The 16635-nt window shown below is 50.9% G+C and overlaps 1 protein-coding gene across 2 annotated transcripts in view; it reads right to left on the reverse strand.

Moving 5' to 3' along the window:
* Window positions 1–16145, reverse strand: part of FAM117A (family with sequence similarity 117 member A) — a 55298-nt gene extending 39153 nt beyond the window's left edge. Inside the window, exon 1 of one of the 2 annotated variants that reach the window (XM_047758954.1) lies at window positions 15876–16145. In XM_047758954.1, the coding sequence (XP_047614910.1) occupies window positions 15876–16071 (196 nt within the window). In that variant the 5' untranslated portion in view covers window positions 16072–16145. Of the gene's footprint in view, window positions 1–3564; window positions 3587–15875 lie in introns of those variants that run through there. The other variant, XM_047758955.1, reaches the window with a different exon arrangement.
* Between the last annotated feature and the right edge of the window lie 490 nt (window positions 16146–16635).

The raw sequence follows: 16635 nt of genomic DNA on the forward strand, positions 1-16635 counted from the left end.
AGGGCAAAAAAAGACTTTAGTTAGAAAAGGAGATTCGGGAGTTCCCGTTGTGGCTCAATAGAAAGGAATCCGGGAGTTCCCGTTGTGGCGCAGTGGTTAACGAATCCGACTAGGAACCATGAGGTTGCGGGTTCAGTCCCTGCCCTTGCTCAGTGGGTTAACGATCCGGCGTGGCCGTGAGCTGTGGTGTAGGTTGCAGACTCGGCTCGGAACCTCATTGCTGTGGCTCTGGCATAGGCCAGTGGCTACAGCTCCGATTAGACCCCTAGCCTGGGAACCTCCATATGCCGAGGGAGCGGCCCGATAGCAAAAAAAGACAAAAAAAAAAAAAGAAAGGAATCTGACTAGTCTCCATGAGGATGCAGGTTTGATCCCTGGCCTCGCTCAGTGCGTTGAGGATCTGGCACTGCCACAAGCTGTGGTGTAGGTCGAAGACACAGCTTGGATCTGGCGTGGCTGTGGCTGTGGCTGTGGCTGGCAGCTGCAGCTCCAATTCAACCCCTACAACCCCTAGCCTGGGAACGTTCATAAGCCCCGGGTGCAACCCTACAAAGCAAAAAAAAAAAAAAAAGGGGGGGGGGGAGATTCCTGCTCATTGGAACTGAATGAGAGAAATCATAGAGTCTGCTCCTAAACAGCTCCAGGGAGTGATAATTAACCCTCCCAGAGGTCTCAATAATCCCCCCCAACCCCCGGCAGGCGGGAGGTTGTATCTGGAGAATATGAGCCTCCTCCAGTTCTAAAATTCCCCAAATATTAAAGGGTAAACGAGAGATGGCTACTGACCTATTTGGCTAGATTGACAGCCTTCGAGCCCAGGCTGTGATCCGGGGCAAATTGAGGGAGGGAAAACACACAGTGTCAGAGGGAGATGGGCTTTACCGAGCGAGGCTGATCGGACAGCTGTGTTGTGGGTTCCCAGAAGCTCTCTCCCCCCTCCACCTCCAGGCAGGAGAGTATAAATAGGCTCAATTTACCTGTGGCCAGCCACAGGCACAGGGGCAGGTCATGTGATCGAGCAGTCTGGGCGTGACTGCACCGGAGACCTCAGAGCTCAGAAGGTGGCTTTCCTCACTTGCTACACTTCAGGAGGTCTGTCAGGACCAAACCTCTGCTCTAGTGCATTTTGCTCTGGTCTGGGGAATGGGCTGGGGAGGGGGGAAAGACTTATAAGGAGCAATTGCTCTGTTAGATGCCTCAGGGCCATGAAGGTACAGTCACAGAACTGGCTTTGCCTTCAGGGTCTAAAATCCTATTCGGGTTAACTCTGCTCAAGCCTCAAAGCCTTCAAAACCTGCGGGGACCATTTTGTCCCACTTGCAAAGAGCCTTCTCTGGTTATGTCCGTCTCCTTACTCCAGTTCTGCTGTGTGTCCCTGGCTTCAAAAAGGAAATACCTGCGAGATCACTATATCGCCACAAGGGATTCCCTACCTGGCCTATGACCTTCTGGAACTGACCCAGCCTGCCCTCAAAGGCCAGGAAAATTCCCAGGCTGTGCCTAATGGAAAAACCCCAAAGTGTGCCGGGCAACAGTCCACGGCAGCCCCTGCTCTGAAGCCGTGGTCCTGCTGGTTGCTTAGATCTCCTAAGGGAAGCTCCAAAAGCTAAATACTGCCTCCAGGGTAAACCTCGTCTGAAAAGCAAGATTAGATGGCCCTTCCAGAAAAGAGCCTCGAAAAGTATGACCTTGGGAAGATTTTCCTACCCTAATGCATGCCTGAGACCACTGATGACTTCATGGCAAAAGGATGCTTGTCAGGTCACCTCTCAGCACGTGCTTCCAGCAGCCGAGGAGGGCATGGCAACACACATCCCCAGAAGCTAAGCTCCACCATCTTCCCCACACACAATGCTCTTAAATCAAAAGCTGCTCGACAATAATGCCACCTTCTTTTATAAGTCAGGTGAAGAGGCTTATCCTCCTGAGGCAAAAGGAGAATTTGATCCAGGGCAGCAGCGTGGAGTGTTAATTGCCAAGATGTCCCATCCATGGCTCTCAGAACTGAAAGGGATGGAACACGATGGAGGATCATGTGAGAAAGGGAATATATATATATACGTATGCCTGGGTCACTTTGCTGTATAGTAGAAATTGATAGAACACTGGAAATCAACTATGGTGATAAAAAAAACTGCTTAAAAAAAAAAAAAAAGAACTGGAAAGGGAAAGGCTCAGCTGTCACAGTCCCCTGTAGACAGCCCTGGCCATTTGCACAGCCCTGGCCACTTGCACAGCCCTGCCATCTGCTCCAACACAGAACTCCACGCTGCAGACAGCCTAACAGGAACCTGGGCAACAGCCTTTTCTCTTCTTCCTGCATCTTGTCCTGATTCTGGATGCCATCCGTCCGGCACTTTTTTGGAGGTGGGACAGAGCCAAGAGAATACCGGGCACAGCCTGTATAACTTGATAGCTGCCTAAGGACAAGCAATCTAATATATAAACGGGCATAATAATATAGTAAATTGCTCATGGGTCTATTTCACCTCACTGGCTGGAGCCCATGAAAAAAAATCCTTTAATGCCAACTAGACCGCAGTCTCACACCCCAGGTAGCTGTGGGAAGGCCTTCTAGATAAAGAACACATGCTAAAGCTAAAGATTTTCAAAGACACTGTTTTCTCTGTGTTAAGCAGTAGAGTCAGACTCATTCACTTCTCCCAATTCTGGAAGCTGGGGGGGAAACGTCAGTAAACAAGAATGTCAGGACTAATTCAAGTGCCTCCAAGGAGCACACAGGTGCCTGTGACGTCAGAGAATAGAGCCTGGGAACAAACAGCAGTGTCTGAACCCCTAACTCTGCTCAGGAGTGATTACCAAGTCACCCCCCAACCCCGGGGGCCCTGCGGTTAATGCAAGGGTTTCACTGACTAAGCGTGAAGTCCTCCCTTTGTATGTGAAGGTGTAATTCCTGCCGGCTTGGTGAGATGTGTGGCATTAAACCACAGGCTCCTGTACATTCATTCACACAATGGTGAGCACAACAGACCCACTGGTACACGGCTGAGAAAGCTGTCTGGCCATATACAAGTGCCTGGGCCAGGGATCAATCAAATCTGAGCCGCAGCTATGGCAACACTGGATCCTTAACCCGCCGCCTGTGGGGCTGGGGATCGAACCCGCACTACCGCAGAGACAATGCCGGATCCTCGTTCCTGCGCCACAGCAGGAACTGGCATCGCTCTCTAAACAAAGCTCACCTCCTTTCCCCCTCAGATCTCTACTATAAAATGCAAGGCAGTATTACTCCCCGGCCCTGGCACATGACAGCCTTCCAATTTCATGTATTTTTAAGAAAAGAAGAGAGCAAAGTAAACAGAAGAGTGAGAGCATCTCTCAGAGTAAGGAAACAGTTTCCCTCGAAGGTACCTGGACATCCTGAGCATGCTCAGTGCGGTTCAGCAGCCTGCTGTGACCCTGCTGACCCCACCGCTGGGTCAATGTGGGACTGGACTCGAACATATGGCAGCAGGCACCCAGTGATTCTCAGACTCTGCTGCCAACCCTGCCCACCTCGAGTCGCAGGGACAAGCTGCGGTCTCCTACCATTACGGTCAATACCTGGGCCCAAATCCTGCCTCCGCCTCAATGGGCTACATGACCTCAAGACGAGTCACTTAACTTCTCTGGACTCCAGTTGTTCTTTCTGTTAAATGGGGAGAATAAGAGATGTTATAAGGACGACAGAAGACAATTTCCATTCTAGAGAACTCCTGGTACAGTCCAATGAGTCTAGCATACATTCATTTGTTTCAACTTTTTATTTGAAAATAATTTCAAACATGTAGATGTTAGAACAAGAAGCGTACACAGAACATCCATATACCCTTCATCCAGATTTGCCAAACCTGTTCAACACTTGCCCCGTTTACTTTATCCTTTGTTTTCTTGTTTTTTTCTTTTCTCTTTTTTTTTTTTTAGCCTGTGGAGGTTCCCAGTCTAGGGGTCTAACTGGAGCTGTGGCTGCCAGCCTACATCATAGCCATAGCAATGCGGGATCGGAACCGTGTCTGTGATCTACACCACGCCTCACGACAACGCCAGATCCTTAACCCACTGAAGGAGGCCAGGGATCAAACCCGCGTCCTCATGGATACTCGTCAGGTTCATTAACCACTGAGCCACGATGGGAACTCCTATCCTTTGTTTTCTTTCAGGTGCTCTTTGCCCGACACACACTCAGGCCCACCCTCTCCCACATTCATCCCTGGCACCCACACATTCACACTCAAGACACACACACACACACCCCTTCACATTCAGATACACACACATATTGCCCTTTGTCAGGTTTTGTGCGGTGGTCTGTCTAAAGACAACCAGGGCAGACAGGAGGGTGGGAGGTTGGAGATAAAAGAGAAAGCAAAGGGGGAGTTCCCATCGTGGCTCAGTGGTTAACGAATCCGACTAGGAACCATGAGGTTGCAGGTTCAATCCTTGGCCTCGCTCAGTGGGTTAAGGTTCCAGCGTTGCCGTGAGCTGTGGTGTAGGTCCCAGACCCGGCTCAGATCTGGCGTTGCTGTGGCTGTGGTGTAGCCCGGAGGCTACAGCTCCAATTGGACCCCCAGCCTGGGAACCTCCATATGCCGCCGAGGGTGCAGCCCTAAAAAGACAAAAAGACAAAAAAGAGAGAGAGGAAAGCAAAGGGGGCCATGCTACTTGGAGATGGTACTGCAGTCCAGCTCCCCGCTCCCTGCCTCGACAGCAAGACCCTCAAGTGTTGTGGTTTTGAGATGAACGATGACATGGACAAGGCCCAGAAAAAGTGCCTGTCACGTTAACTAGCTGGTTGCTCTTTTTCTTTAAATGAGAAAAACCACAAAACACAATAACAAAAACATGTATATGAACCATGGAAACAACTTTATTATATAGAACCATTTTCATAATTTTTGTTACAGTGGGACTTTACCTTATGCAGTTGAGAAATAAATGGGAATGAAAAGTTCCACCACATAAGCATATGGTTATTAGGCTCTTCAAGAATGGTATACATAGTTCCCGTCGTGGCGCAGTGGTTAACGAATCCGACTAGGAACCATGAGGTTGCGGGTTCAATCCCTGGCCTTGCTCAGTGGGTTAAAGGATCCGGTGTTGCCGTGAGCTGTGGTGTAGGTTGCAGATGCGGCTTGGATGCCGTGTTGCTGTGGCTGTGGCTCTGGCGAAGGCCGGTAGCTACAGCTCCGATTCGACCCCTAGCCTGGCAACCTCCATATGCTACGGGAGCGGCCCAAGAAATGTCAAAAAGACCAAAAAAAAAAAAAAAAAAGAATTGTATACAAAATCTGGTTTTGCAAAAGAAGAGAGGAGGTAAGAGCTGCCCCAAACCTATGAAGCAGGCCAGGCAATTCTCCCTGACGCCAAGTCCCTAGATGGAACTTTCTCCTGAGTTCAAGTGCCTGTTAGTCCCCTTTTTGGGCACATGCTTGTCTCATAAAGACACTATCACGCAACACCATGACTCCACTCCCGGTTACTCTGAAGCTGGGAGATGGAGACAGGCTCAGGTGGAGCATGGGGGTGGGGTGCAGGGGGGTCTGCCCCAGGGCTTCCCCACATGGAGGACTAAATTGTCACCCATGACACAATGCCACCCGCACCTACCCTGCCCCCCCCCACCATAGGAATGCACCACCCACACTGACTCCTGGATGCTTTTGGGCGAGGGTGGGGGGGTTCCACACAGTCACACATAAGAGAGACACCCTTTCTTATAAGCTTCATCTTAAGAGTATCTCTCAGACATGGCCCCAAGCTCAGTAACCACGATCATGACCCCACAGAAGCAGGCAAACCCTGCCTGCCTCCTGGGCCCTAGCTAGCTTCTTATTCCACACGAAACTGCATATCTCAAACCAGTTGGAAACACTCAAAAGCCACCACCGGATCACACATGTAATGTAACAGCCATCACCCTCCCTCAGCCAAACCAAGTGGATAGTTACTTATGGGGTGCCAAAGGGACTTCCTTGCTGTCCACTTTCCTCTTCAATTGTCTTTTGACCAGTGAAACAAATAAATTTTTGCCCCTGGAATACAGGTATACAAGCAGAAGGGAAACAGGCTGGGCATGTGCCGGGCAGGCAGCAGAGGATGCCAGGCTGGAAGGAAATTTACCACGAGCTCTCCGCACAGAAGTGGGAAGAGCCTTGGATCAGGAAGAAGGGCTTTATTAGTCATAAGATCTTGGGCAAGTCACTTCCTCTCGGGGCCTCAGTTTCCTTATCTGCAAAAACAAATGCCACCTGCACCTGCAGGACGGTTGTGACGATAGACAAGAAAGGTTTGAGGGTACCAACTGCGAGCAACAAAGAGCTAAACACATGGAACATGTTGTCAAAACCACACTATCCAGACCTGGCCTCGCTCAGTGAGTCAAGGATCTGGGGTGGCCCTGAGCTGTGGTCTAAGTCACAGATGCGGCTCGGATCCTGCATTGCTGTGGCTGTGGTGTAGGCTGGCAGCTACAGCTCTGATTGGACTTCTAGCTTGGGAACTTCCATATGCTGTGGGTGCGGCCCTAAAAAGCAAAAGCAAAAACAAAGACAAAAACAAACAAACCTTGGAGTTCCCGTCATGGTGCAGTGGTTAACGAATCCAACTGCGAACCATGAGGTTGTGGGTTCGATCCCTGACCTTGCTCAGTAGGTTAAGGATCCGGTGTTGCTGTGAGCTGTGGTGTAGGTCACGGATGCAGCTCGGATCCTGCGTTGCTGTGGCTCTGGCGTAGGCCGGCAGCTCTAGCTCTGATTCAACCCCTAGCCTGGGAACCTCCATATGCCGAGGGAGCGACCCCAGAAAAGGCAAAAGACAAAACAAAACAAAACAAAACCTAATACTATCCATACTCTCAACTTCCCTGAAAATTGCAGATGAACTCTGGGGCCTTCCAGAGTTGGGATCCACAGCCTCTTTCTTTCCACACAGGCAGGTGCTTTACCCGCCTGTGAACACAGAACGCCCCAGGGGCACAGTTCCAATGAGAACGTGTCCAGGTGCCGCCTTCAGCATTAAGATGCGCACATACCACGTGGACGAGTCTCGCACAGCCTCCTCTCCCCAGCCTCGAAACCCAGACGATGTGATACCATGAGAGCTCTCTGGCTACATCCCCTGTGTCATGCCAAACGCTACCCACTCCACCCTCAGCTCCAATGTGTGTGTCTTATCTGATGGGCATGAGTTGCAAGACGGTCCCCAAACCGGGGGCTGGGCGTCAGGTTCTCAGCCAGCTTGCAGGTGTGGGGCAGGGAGCACACACGTTATCAGCCGAGGTTTGCTGCAAGCCGTGTAGGCCATCAAACACTCGCAGGGCCCAGAAAACTCTTAAAGGGCAGTTAGTGTGGCAGGTGGGGGAGACAAGATGGGAGGAGGGAAGAGGAACCGCCTGCCTTTCCTCGCAATCACATTCTTACTCTGCTCAAAGTCACCCCCAGCCGGGCAGGTTGCTAAAACCATTTTGGTTAAGCCAAAGGCCCGTAGTTGGCAGCTTGAAAGGCAGGGGAGCCCAGGCTCCATGGATGACAGTGTAGGTATCAGGGCTTGGAGAATGACCGTGACAGTGTCTTTCCAGCATTTCCCCCATTTGGTAGGGAAAGGAGAAAGGGTGGTGCCTGACTTCCTGCCTGATCGCACACCTCTGAAGCCACCCTCGGGCCAACAGACCATTCTGCTCCCCAGCCCCAAAAACGTCGCTACTTCAGATTTTGGTTTCCTGCTTTCCTTTCTAGCACAACTGGGAATCTGGTGCAAATCCACCTGGAGCCAAAAGGACATCCCGTGTTCATCTCGGGCTCCTTGGCCTCTCACCCATATCCCCGTCTAAGCCTAAAGCCAGGTCTTCCGGCTCTTTTACAAAATCACAACAAAATCCTCGACACTGGCTGTTTCCATGGATCAACCTGGTAACTACCCGCCCAGGCTCACCCTCTGGCTTTAAGTGTGTGGGGAAGAGAACCTACAGGCCTAGCAGACAGCCATGGAAATGCCACGTCTTTGCCACCAGCTGGGCTTTGAGCCCAATGACCAGGATGAATGGGAGCCCAGTGATTTGAAGAGAGGGAACACTCACACTTCAGGAGGGGTTGGGGGTAGGGGTGCCTTGCAAGTAGCTAATGAGAGGTGTTATAAAGGGGGCACAGTGTGTGCGGACCAGGAGTGGGAAAAGCCATGTGCAGTGCGCCTGGGGAAGTGTGGCTCACTCTCCCCACCCCTGCTGCCTTTCCAGCAACTCCATCCAACAAGTATTTATTGAGCACGACACTCCCCATCTGCCCCAGCCCTCCCTCTGCAAAAACACTCAAATCTGTTCAAGCTGCAGGGTGAGTTCCACTGCACTTGAACTGGAAACATGAGGTGCCTACCTTTTAAAAAGGCAGGCACACAATTTCCAGCATGGGGCAGAAGAGGCTAAAGAGATTTGAGAAAGTTAAGGGACACAGCTGACCAAACAAGGACACACCAAGGCCACTTTCAACAGGGACGGGAGAGGAGACAGAAAAAATTTCATTTAACCTTAGGGAAAGTACACTGGCTAATTTATTAAAAAAAAAAAAAAAAAAGAGCTTACTGGAGACGTCTCAGTAATTCTCTAATTAACCCTAACTAGTACTGACTATTCCCTCATTCTATGCCTCCTCCGGCTTGAATGTATAGTTTATTCGATGGCACATGTGTTAGTAATTTGTTCTTAGAGCTGTATGTTTAATCCTACCTTTGCTTTTTTTTGTTTTGTTGTTTTTTTGTGTTTTTTTTTGTCTTTTTGCTATTTCTTTGGGCCGCTCCCACGGCATATGGAGGTTCCCAGGCTAGGGGTCCAATTGGAGCTGCAGCCGCTGGCCTCCGCCAGAGCCACAGCAACGTGGGGTCCAAGCCACGTCTGCAACCTACACCACAGCCCACGGCAACGCCGGATCGTTAACCCACTGAGCAAGGGCAGGGACCGAACCCGCAACCTCATGGTTCCTAGTCAGATTCGTTAACCACTGCACCACAACGGGAACTCTTGCTTTTTTTTTTTTATCTTTTTTTTTATCTTTTTTTTTTTTTTTGCTTTTTAGGGCCACACCTGAGGCATATGTTAGTTCCCAGGCTAGGGGTCAAATCAGAGCTACAGGTGCTGGCCTACGCCACAGCCACGCCAGATCCGAGCCACATTTGCGACCTACACCACAGCTCACGGCAATGTCGGAGTCCTGACCCACTGAGCAAGGCCAGGGATTGAACCTGCATCCTCATGGATGTGAGTCAGATTTGTTTCCGCTGAGCCACAAAGGGAACTCTGGTATCTCCGCCTCTTAAGGAGGTTAGACCTCAATGCTTTCCTGTGTGTTTTCATTTAGGATCAGATGATGAGGGATTCAGGTGGGAGGGCAGGTGGCAGACTAGACTTAGGTTTGGTAACACAGGTCCCCCCGACTCCCCAGAAAAGCCACCCTCTATGTGCAAGACAGGGAGCACAGGGTGAGAGAAGAGGGACCTCAAGCTTATCACTCTGCCTGCCAAGTACTCCCCAACTCTAAGAAGCCACACTCAGGCAGCCTCTGAGAGAAAACTCCCCCACCCCCGAAGCCTACGCTTCAGATCAACCAAAAGCCCTCGGAGGACTTGCCCAGGCCTCCTGCAACCTCCACCCTTTCCAAAATGTGCAGGAGGAGCTGAGCCCAAAGCGCTGGGCCACCCCCAGTGTCAGCTGTCTGGGGCCTGTGAGCAGGCAGGATAAGTGTCTGTACACAGCCCAGACTTCAGTTCCAGGCCCCTCGGGGGCTGGAGTTAAAAGTTTTCCTGTGATGATGCAATACTTTGATAGCATTCTTTTAAGTTCATTAAAGCCACCCTTGATTGGCTGTGCGGTGCTCCCACACAGTAAAAGTCAATAGAGGCTTACTCGGGGCCTAAGGATAAACATTTAAATGACTCCAAGCTGGGCATCCAGCTTTGCAGTGACCCGGAGGAAAAGCGTGGAGGAGAAAGCAAAGGGCCGGGAAGGGTTTTCAAAATCAAGAGGTTCCGTGGGGACCATGAGCCAGAGGCCTGAGCGCGAGCTGCCAGCTGTCCAGAGCCTCCCACCAAACAGCTGTTCCCAAGAACAACAGCCCCTTCATAAGTTCCACACGACTGGAGAAGAACTGGAGCACAGATCATTTATTACTTCAAATAAAACCCCACACTCTTTTCTCTCTGAGATGGGGATTTGTGTTGGCTCTAACAAGGCGAAGAGATTTGGCTAATGTTTGGTTAATTCATCAACCGGCACACCACATCATGGTGCCCTCTGTCAAGCCTCTACCCAGGCAGAGGTGGGAAGGGGACCAAGTCCCCCACTCAACTTTTCTCTGCTCCCACTCCTCCCAGCTTCCTCTTCTACCCATCTCCAAGGGGGATAAAACTTACTAACCGGAGTTTCCTTCGTGGCTCAGTGGTTAACGAATCCGAGTAGGAACCATGAGGTTGCGGGTTCAATCCCCAGCCTCACTCAGTGGGTTAAGGATCAGGCGTTGCCATGAGCTGTGGTGTAGGTCGGTGGCTACAGCTCCGATTAGACCCCTAGCCTGGGATCCTCCATATGCCATGAGTGCAGCCCTAAAAAAGACAAAAAAAGACAAAAAGCAAAAACAAACAAACAAAAAAACTTACTAGCCCACTAAGGGACATTTGAGTCTCACTAAACTAACTTGCTCTTGGCCACCCACCTTCACTGTGAACTGGGAAGGAAACACAGGGGCTTCCCTTCCAGCCCTCTAAGAGGGCTCCCAGCTGCCTGTGCAGTAATGACTCAGCCCAGGGAAGTCGAGGGAAGCATTTGAGCCAACAGGGTCATACCTACAGCCTCTGATATGTGTGACAGCGTCTTTGACCTCAAAGGGTTTAAAACATCCTTGCTCTGTTACCCAAGTGGAGAGCTTCCCATCGATATGATCCTTTGTCCAAACTGCCGAAGAATGCATGAACTCACCCTCCCTTGAGTACCAAAAGGACAAAGTAGTTAGGTACTGTGGTCCCCAATTCCAAGGATGCCATCCCTGGGGAGAACATTTAAGAGAGACTTCGGCAGTGCACCGTGCTGGCCACGTGCCTAGTGCCAGCAAAGCTGTCAAAAGCAAGTCAGCAGTGTCAGGTTGGGAAGTGCCTGCTGTTTGATGCCTCCTGAACAGAAGCTGCCTCAATCACAGGTTTTCAAAGGCCAATTGTAGCTCTTAAAGGATTTTAACTGCACCCTCAAGCCTCATTATCGCAGGATGGCTCCCTGGCACAGAAAAGTTGCTCTCTCTTCTACTCTCCAGGCTATTTCTAGCACCCAGGTCCAGAAGGACCGTGGTTTGATGAGGGCTTTTTCTCAGGGTCTCTAATAAGCAACTTCTTTTCCATGGTTCCATCCCCATCCCCCAAGGACTAAGTTTGCAAGGCTCTGCAAGGAAAGGAGTTTAATAATTACCAATAGCACTGCTCCTAACAATGCTGCCTTACATTCACTGAAATGGCCATCCTGGAGCACCTAACGGACATTTGAAATAAACCCTTCCTATGTCCCTGTGGGGAAGTCAGTATTTTAGGGCTGCCGTCACTACCACTGGCGCTCAATGATCTGCTCAGAAAAATAAAAGATAAGGAGAAAAATCCCAAGCAGGAGATAAGCCTACAGTCATTTCCATTTGATTGTGAAATGTGTTTCACAGCCGTTGTAGGTTGTTAGGTTTGGAAGGAGAGGCAGCAGGGAGGGGATGCAAATTTGCCCGACAGTTAAGCTTTTATGGAAATCCTAATTAGTTTGTATCTACCAAACATGTGTCACCTGACCAGGGTGGGGGTGGGCAACCTGGATCCACACAGGCGGATCTACAAAGACCAGAACCTGGATCCACACAGGCGGATCTACAAAGACCAGAACCTGGATCCACACAGGCGGATCTACAAAGACCAGAACCTGGATCCACACAGGCGGATCTACAAAGACCAGAACCTGGATCCACACAGGCGGATCTACAAAGACCAGAACCTGGATCCACACAGGCGGATCTACAAAGACCAGAACCTGGATCCACACAGGCGGATCTACAAAGATCAGAACGACTGGAAGCTGATGATTCCTGTTTCTTTTCCCCTAAAACGTCAGTGTGGATATGGGTTGGTTCCTTTTCTTCTCCCCTTGGGATTTTCTGTGGAGGCATATACTCCACACATTTGAAACTCACAGAGGAATATGGGTCAGGAACATTATTGAAGACAAGGGGCAGGCCACCTTTTTTTTTTCTGTAAGGGGCCGTGTAGTAAATATTTTAGGCTTTGTGGGCTATTTGGTCTCCATCACAACTGCTCAACTCTGTCATTGTGCAAGGCTACTCAAAGTCTGTCCATGTGCAAAAGCAGCCACAGCCGATCCCTAAATGAAGGTGCATGGCTGTGTTCCAATAAAACTTTATTTACAAAAACAGGCAGAGGCCTGGATTTGGCCTTCAGGCTGTAAAATTGCCAAGCCCCAGTTTAAGAAGCCTGGGGGATGGAAATCCTATAAAATTTGATTGTGATGATCGTTGTACAACTATAAATGTAATAATATTCATCGAGTAATTTAAAAAAAGAAGAAAAAGAAGAAAGCTGCAGGACAGAGGAGGTTCAGAGGCAGCATTTGGCTCCCCTAGCATCCAGCTGGCCCACTAGAGAAGGATGTGCAAAGCTGGACTGAACATTAGCTTCATTCTAGGGCCATGGAGACAGACCCTCAACAGGAGAGGAAAGACTGGAAGGCTGAACAATTCACCTGGCCCCCTTCTGTCCATCATCAGTGGTCCTGGAAGATTAGAAACGTCTGCAGCCTCCAACTGACATAAGACAAAGGACAGTTTAATGAAAGGGGAAATTGCAGTAAGACATTTATCCTGCGTTTCTGTTACCTACTACGGCTCTTAGCTTCTTAGAAGTGACCTTCAGTTTTCTCTCCACTCTCTTCTGCCTTCCACACCCCAAGCCCAGGCTCATAAAAATGAAGCCATTCTTCACTTTAGGGAAACATCCCTTACAGATGAATGGCCACAGGAGGTAAATCCTGCTCTTTCCTCCATAACCCCCCACCTTTTTTTTTTAACATCAAATATATCTTGTCAAGAACACAACAGGGTGTGTGGTGGAGAGATAACTGCACAGCCCTGAGCACTACGTCACTTGGAGATGGGAAAGAGAAACAGTGACGACACTCGATTGTTCCTGAAAGCCAGGGCCGGCTCACATGCTTTTTGAAACAGTTGGGTTTCAGAGCCCTGCTTGGAAAGCCCATTTTAAAAGATGAGCGAACAGAAGTGCCAGGGGAGGCCCTGAAATTCTGAAACCTGCAGTACTGGTTTCAGACCAAGATGGGTTTGCTCTTTGAAGCCTGAAAAGGCAATGCGCTCTGGCCAACAGTGCTCTCACCTTGGCGGGGTGGAGAGAATAACAGCAATACGAGCAGCAGCGAAGGCTCATGAGCACCTTCTATTTGCCAGGCACTGTGCTAAGCACTTTCTAGCTGTTAACTCATTTGATTCTTATGATGTAGTTATTACTATTTGCATTTTACAGATGAAGAAATTGAGGCCCAGAAGTTCGCTTCTTCCAAGGCACCCAGCTAGTAAAAGCTGGCTTCGAAATCCAGGTACTCTGGCCCTCAAAGCCATTCTTAAGGGTTTATGACTGCAAGGCATTTCCTTCTCTCACATATACCCTACGGGCCCAGAGGAAACCACTTCTGCCACAGCTCAAGGCCGAGGAATGGAAACAATCTGAACGCATATAAGGGTAAAAGTTAACTTGTAGAAGACCTGCTGGGCTCTCAAACCAATGACCAGGGACATTCCCACAATGTCTGGCCACAAAGCAGTCCACAGGCTCAGGTCACTCTTTCCTCCTCCTGCCCCACTGAAAACCTACAGATAATCTCACGACAGACCAGGTAAGTGCCTTCTCAGTGCTTCTGGGATACTAACAGGTGGAGAAACACGCCATCAGCCCAATCCCTATGTGAGAGATCACCCAATCTGCCTTAAATTGTCCAACAAATTGTGCAGAGCTCTTGCGTCCTATGCTTTTCACCAACATCTTAGGGCCCTAAAAAGGAACAGGCCATGTGAAGGACCCAATCATCCAAACCTACACTCTTCTTTCCACAACATCCACCACTGTTTGTCCTTTTAGTATCAGTTCTAGAGTAGGCACACACACAAAAAACTGCTCTTAAGATATGACGGCTAATAGATTTCCAGCTACTGCACAGGCAGGCTTTCTATGGATTTCTACTGAAAAGAGACTAAGGTTCTGCTGCGTGCTGTACGGCTAACGTCCCTGGACTCCAAGGAAGCACAAACAAAACTCAGAATAGGTTTGTATTCTTGTGGTTTGCTTTACAGCAGCTCCTGACAGGCGTGAGTTTGTCTGGGCATTGCCTTCCTCGACACCATCAGATTCTAGACATACTTTCACTAGTTGGTTACCATCTTGCTACCAGATTTGACCAAGTTTCTGCATTCCAAGAGGCAATGCTAACATTTACAGTGAGGTCCACACAGACCTGGGCTTTCTACCTCAGAGGCCTTCTTAATCCCATTCCTACCTAGGAAAGCACTGCAGCAGCTATAGTTTCTGGAGGGGGTGTGCTTTGTAATCACAAAAAGCTCAAGAAACTCTGGTTTAGAGAATGTCATTAACTATCAGATGGCAAGAACCATGACTTTTGTATGTTTGGTAGACTGTGAGGCTTTGGAAGTGTGCAGTGATCTTTTCACATCTGGTGTGAATCAGATGCAAGCCTCACTTTCAACTTATTGCCAGCGTCCTCATGTAAGTAGGCTCCTTTTCCCATTCCTAACTGCCTGCATTTGCAGCAGATCCATTACAACTTCTGAGTGTGAAAGTCAGGTTAAGCTTGCTTTCCCCTAGTTTCCCCACATTTATCAAATCAAGCTGCTATTAAGGCAAGTTTTTGGCGCCGTTCAAAAAGTGTGTGTGGCGGGGGGTGGGGGTGGGGGGAGTATTTGCCACACTCTACTTGCTTGTAGCCCTCAACCCACTGCCACAATGACTGACACGCCCAAGACAAAACAGCCTTGAGGGGGGCGGGGGGGGGGGGGAAGCAGGGGGCTAACTGCCCAGGTCCTATATGCACACGCACACTCACGCATGATGGTTGGAATGAGCAAGCCATATCCAGCTGGTCAATGATGTGGGAACATAGAACTTCTGGGCCACAGCAATAGGAATGTAGGGAAAGGAGCGGAGAGTTTCCACGGTAGTAAAAGCCGTTAAACTAATTTCCAACGGCTCAGATGAGCGCAGCTCCAGAAGGTGGCACAGGGAAGCGCACGTTAAGTGGTGGGGAAAGGAACTCCAGAGCTGCAGAGTGGGACGCTGGGGCCAAACTCAAGTTGGAGAACTAACACATGGCTCCACGGGGCTCTGCTCCATGCCCCTCCCCCTCCCCGTGCAGATGTCCTGCGCCCACCGGCTCCTCGCTCCAGGAGGAGCAAGCCCTAGATAGGGCGCCCCCATCACGCACCACTCACTCTTTCCTTACACCTCGCAGCCACCCCTGCATCTTCCACTCAAGTTCCACACGACACCTCTGCCCACTTTTTTGGTTACGCCCCCAAAGCCAGCCTCCATCTGCCAGGTCCCTCCCCTCACCCCCCGGCCCCGACTGCCTGCAACCCAGTCCCGGCGGGGCACTCCGCGTTCTTGGTTCCTAGCTCACGCTCCTTCCTTCCTTACAGACTTTGCGCGACCCCTTTTCTCTTCACTCGCCGCTATCACTTCCCCGCAACACTTCTCCCCATACCCCTCCCCCCCCGTCACGCGCTCCCCCTCCCCCAATAGATCCCTCCCCAGCACCCGCTCCAGGCCCGGCTCACCTGCGCGGCCACCCCCGTCCCGGCGCTGGTGCGGCTGCTGCAGCTGGAAGGGGACTGTGGCCCTGAGCGGCTGAAGCCCAGCCCTGGGGGAGCCGGCGGGGGCTGGGGGAGAGCAGCCCCGCCGGAGCCCCCCGGACCCTCCACGCCCCGGCCCCCAGGCACCTCCGCCTCGGCCGCCCGCTGCGGCCCCCGCCATCACCCGCCGGCCCGCCCGACCGCCTGCCTGCCTCCGCCTCACAGCGAACCCCACACAGCCCCCCAACCCCCGCAGCGGCTACTTATCAGCCCTACCGGGCAGAGACCGGCCCCCTCAGCCCAGAGCTCTCATTGGCCTACAGATCCCCAGGCCCCTCCTCCCAACCAATCCTCGGCTTGATCTTCTCTTTCCAGAGGATGACTGGTCGATATGCCTAGCGATCCGACCCAAGACCCCACCTCCACCCCACCCCTGCCGGCTGGCCTAGGTCCGAAGGTCCGCTGATTGGTCAGCCCACAAGAGGGCTGGTTCTACGGCGCCGCCAATGAGAAGAGGCAGAAAAGGGGAGCGTCACACCCAGTCACAGGTAGTATGCAAATACGATGTCACGTGACGTCAGGCTGAGCGGGGGCGGGGCCGCGTGTAAGAAGGAATCGCTAGGAAGCACTAGCGAAATCATTGGGGGCGGGGCGGGGGTAGGGAGGAGTGTCAAACTTTGGGCAGTTGAGTCCTGGACAAGCATGGAGAAAGCAGTAACTTGAAAAACCACTACTTTTGGTTTAA

The sequence above is a fragment of the Phacochoerus africanus genome, chromosome 14 (genome assembly GCF_016906955.1).
Source record: "Phacochoerus africanus isolate WHEZ1 chromosome 14, ROS_Pafr_v1, whole genome shotgun sequence".
Classification (NCBI taxonomy): domain Eukaryota; kingdom Metazoa; phylum Chordata; class Mammalia; order Artiodactyla; family Suidae; genus Phacochoerus; species Phacochoerus africanus.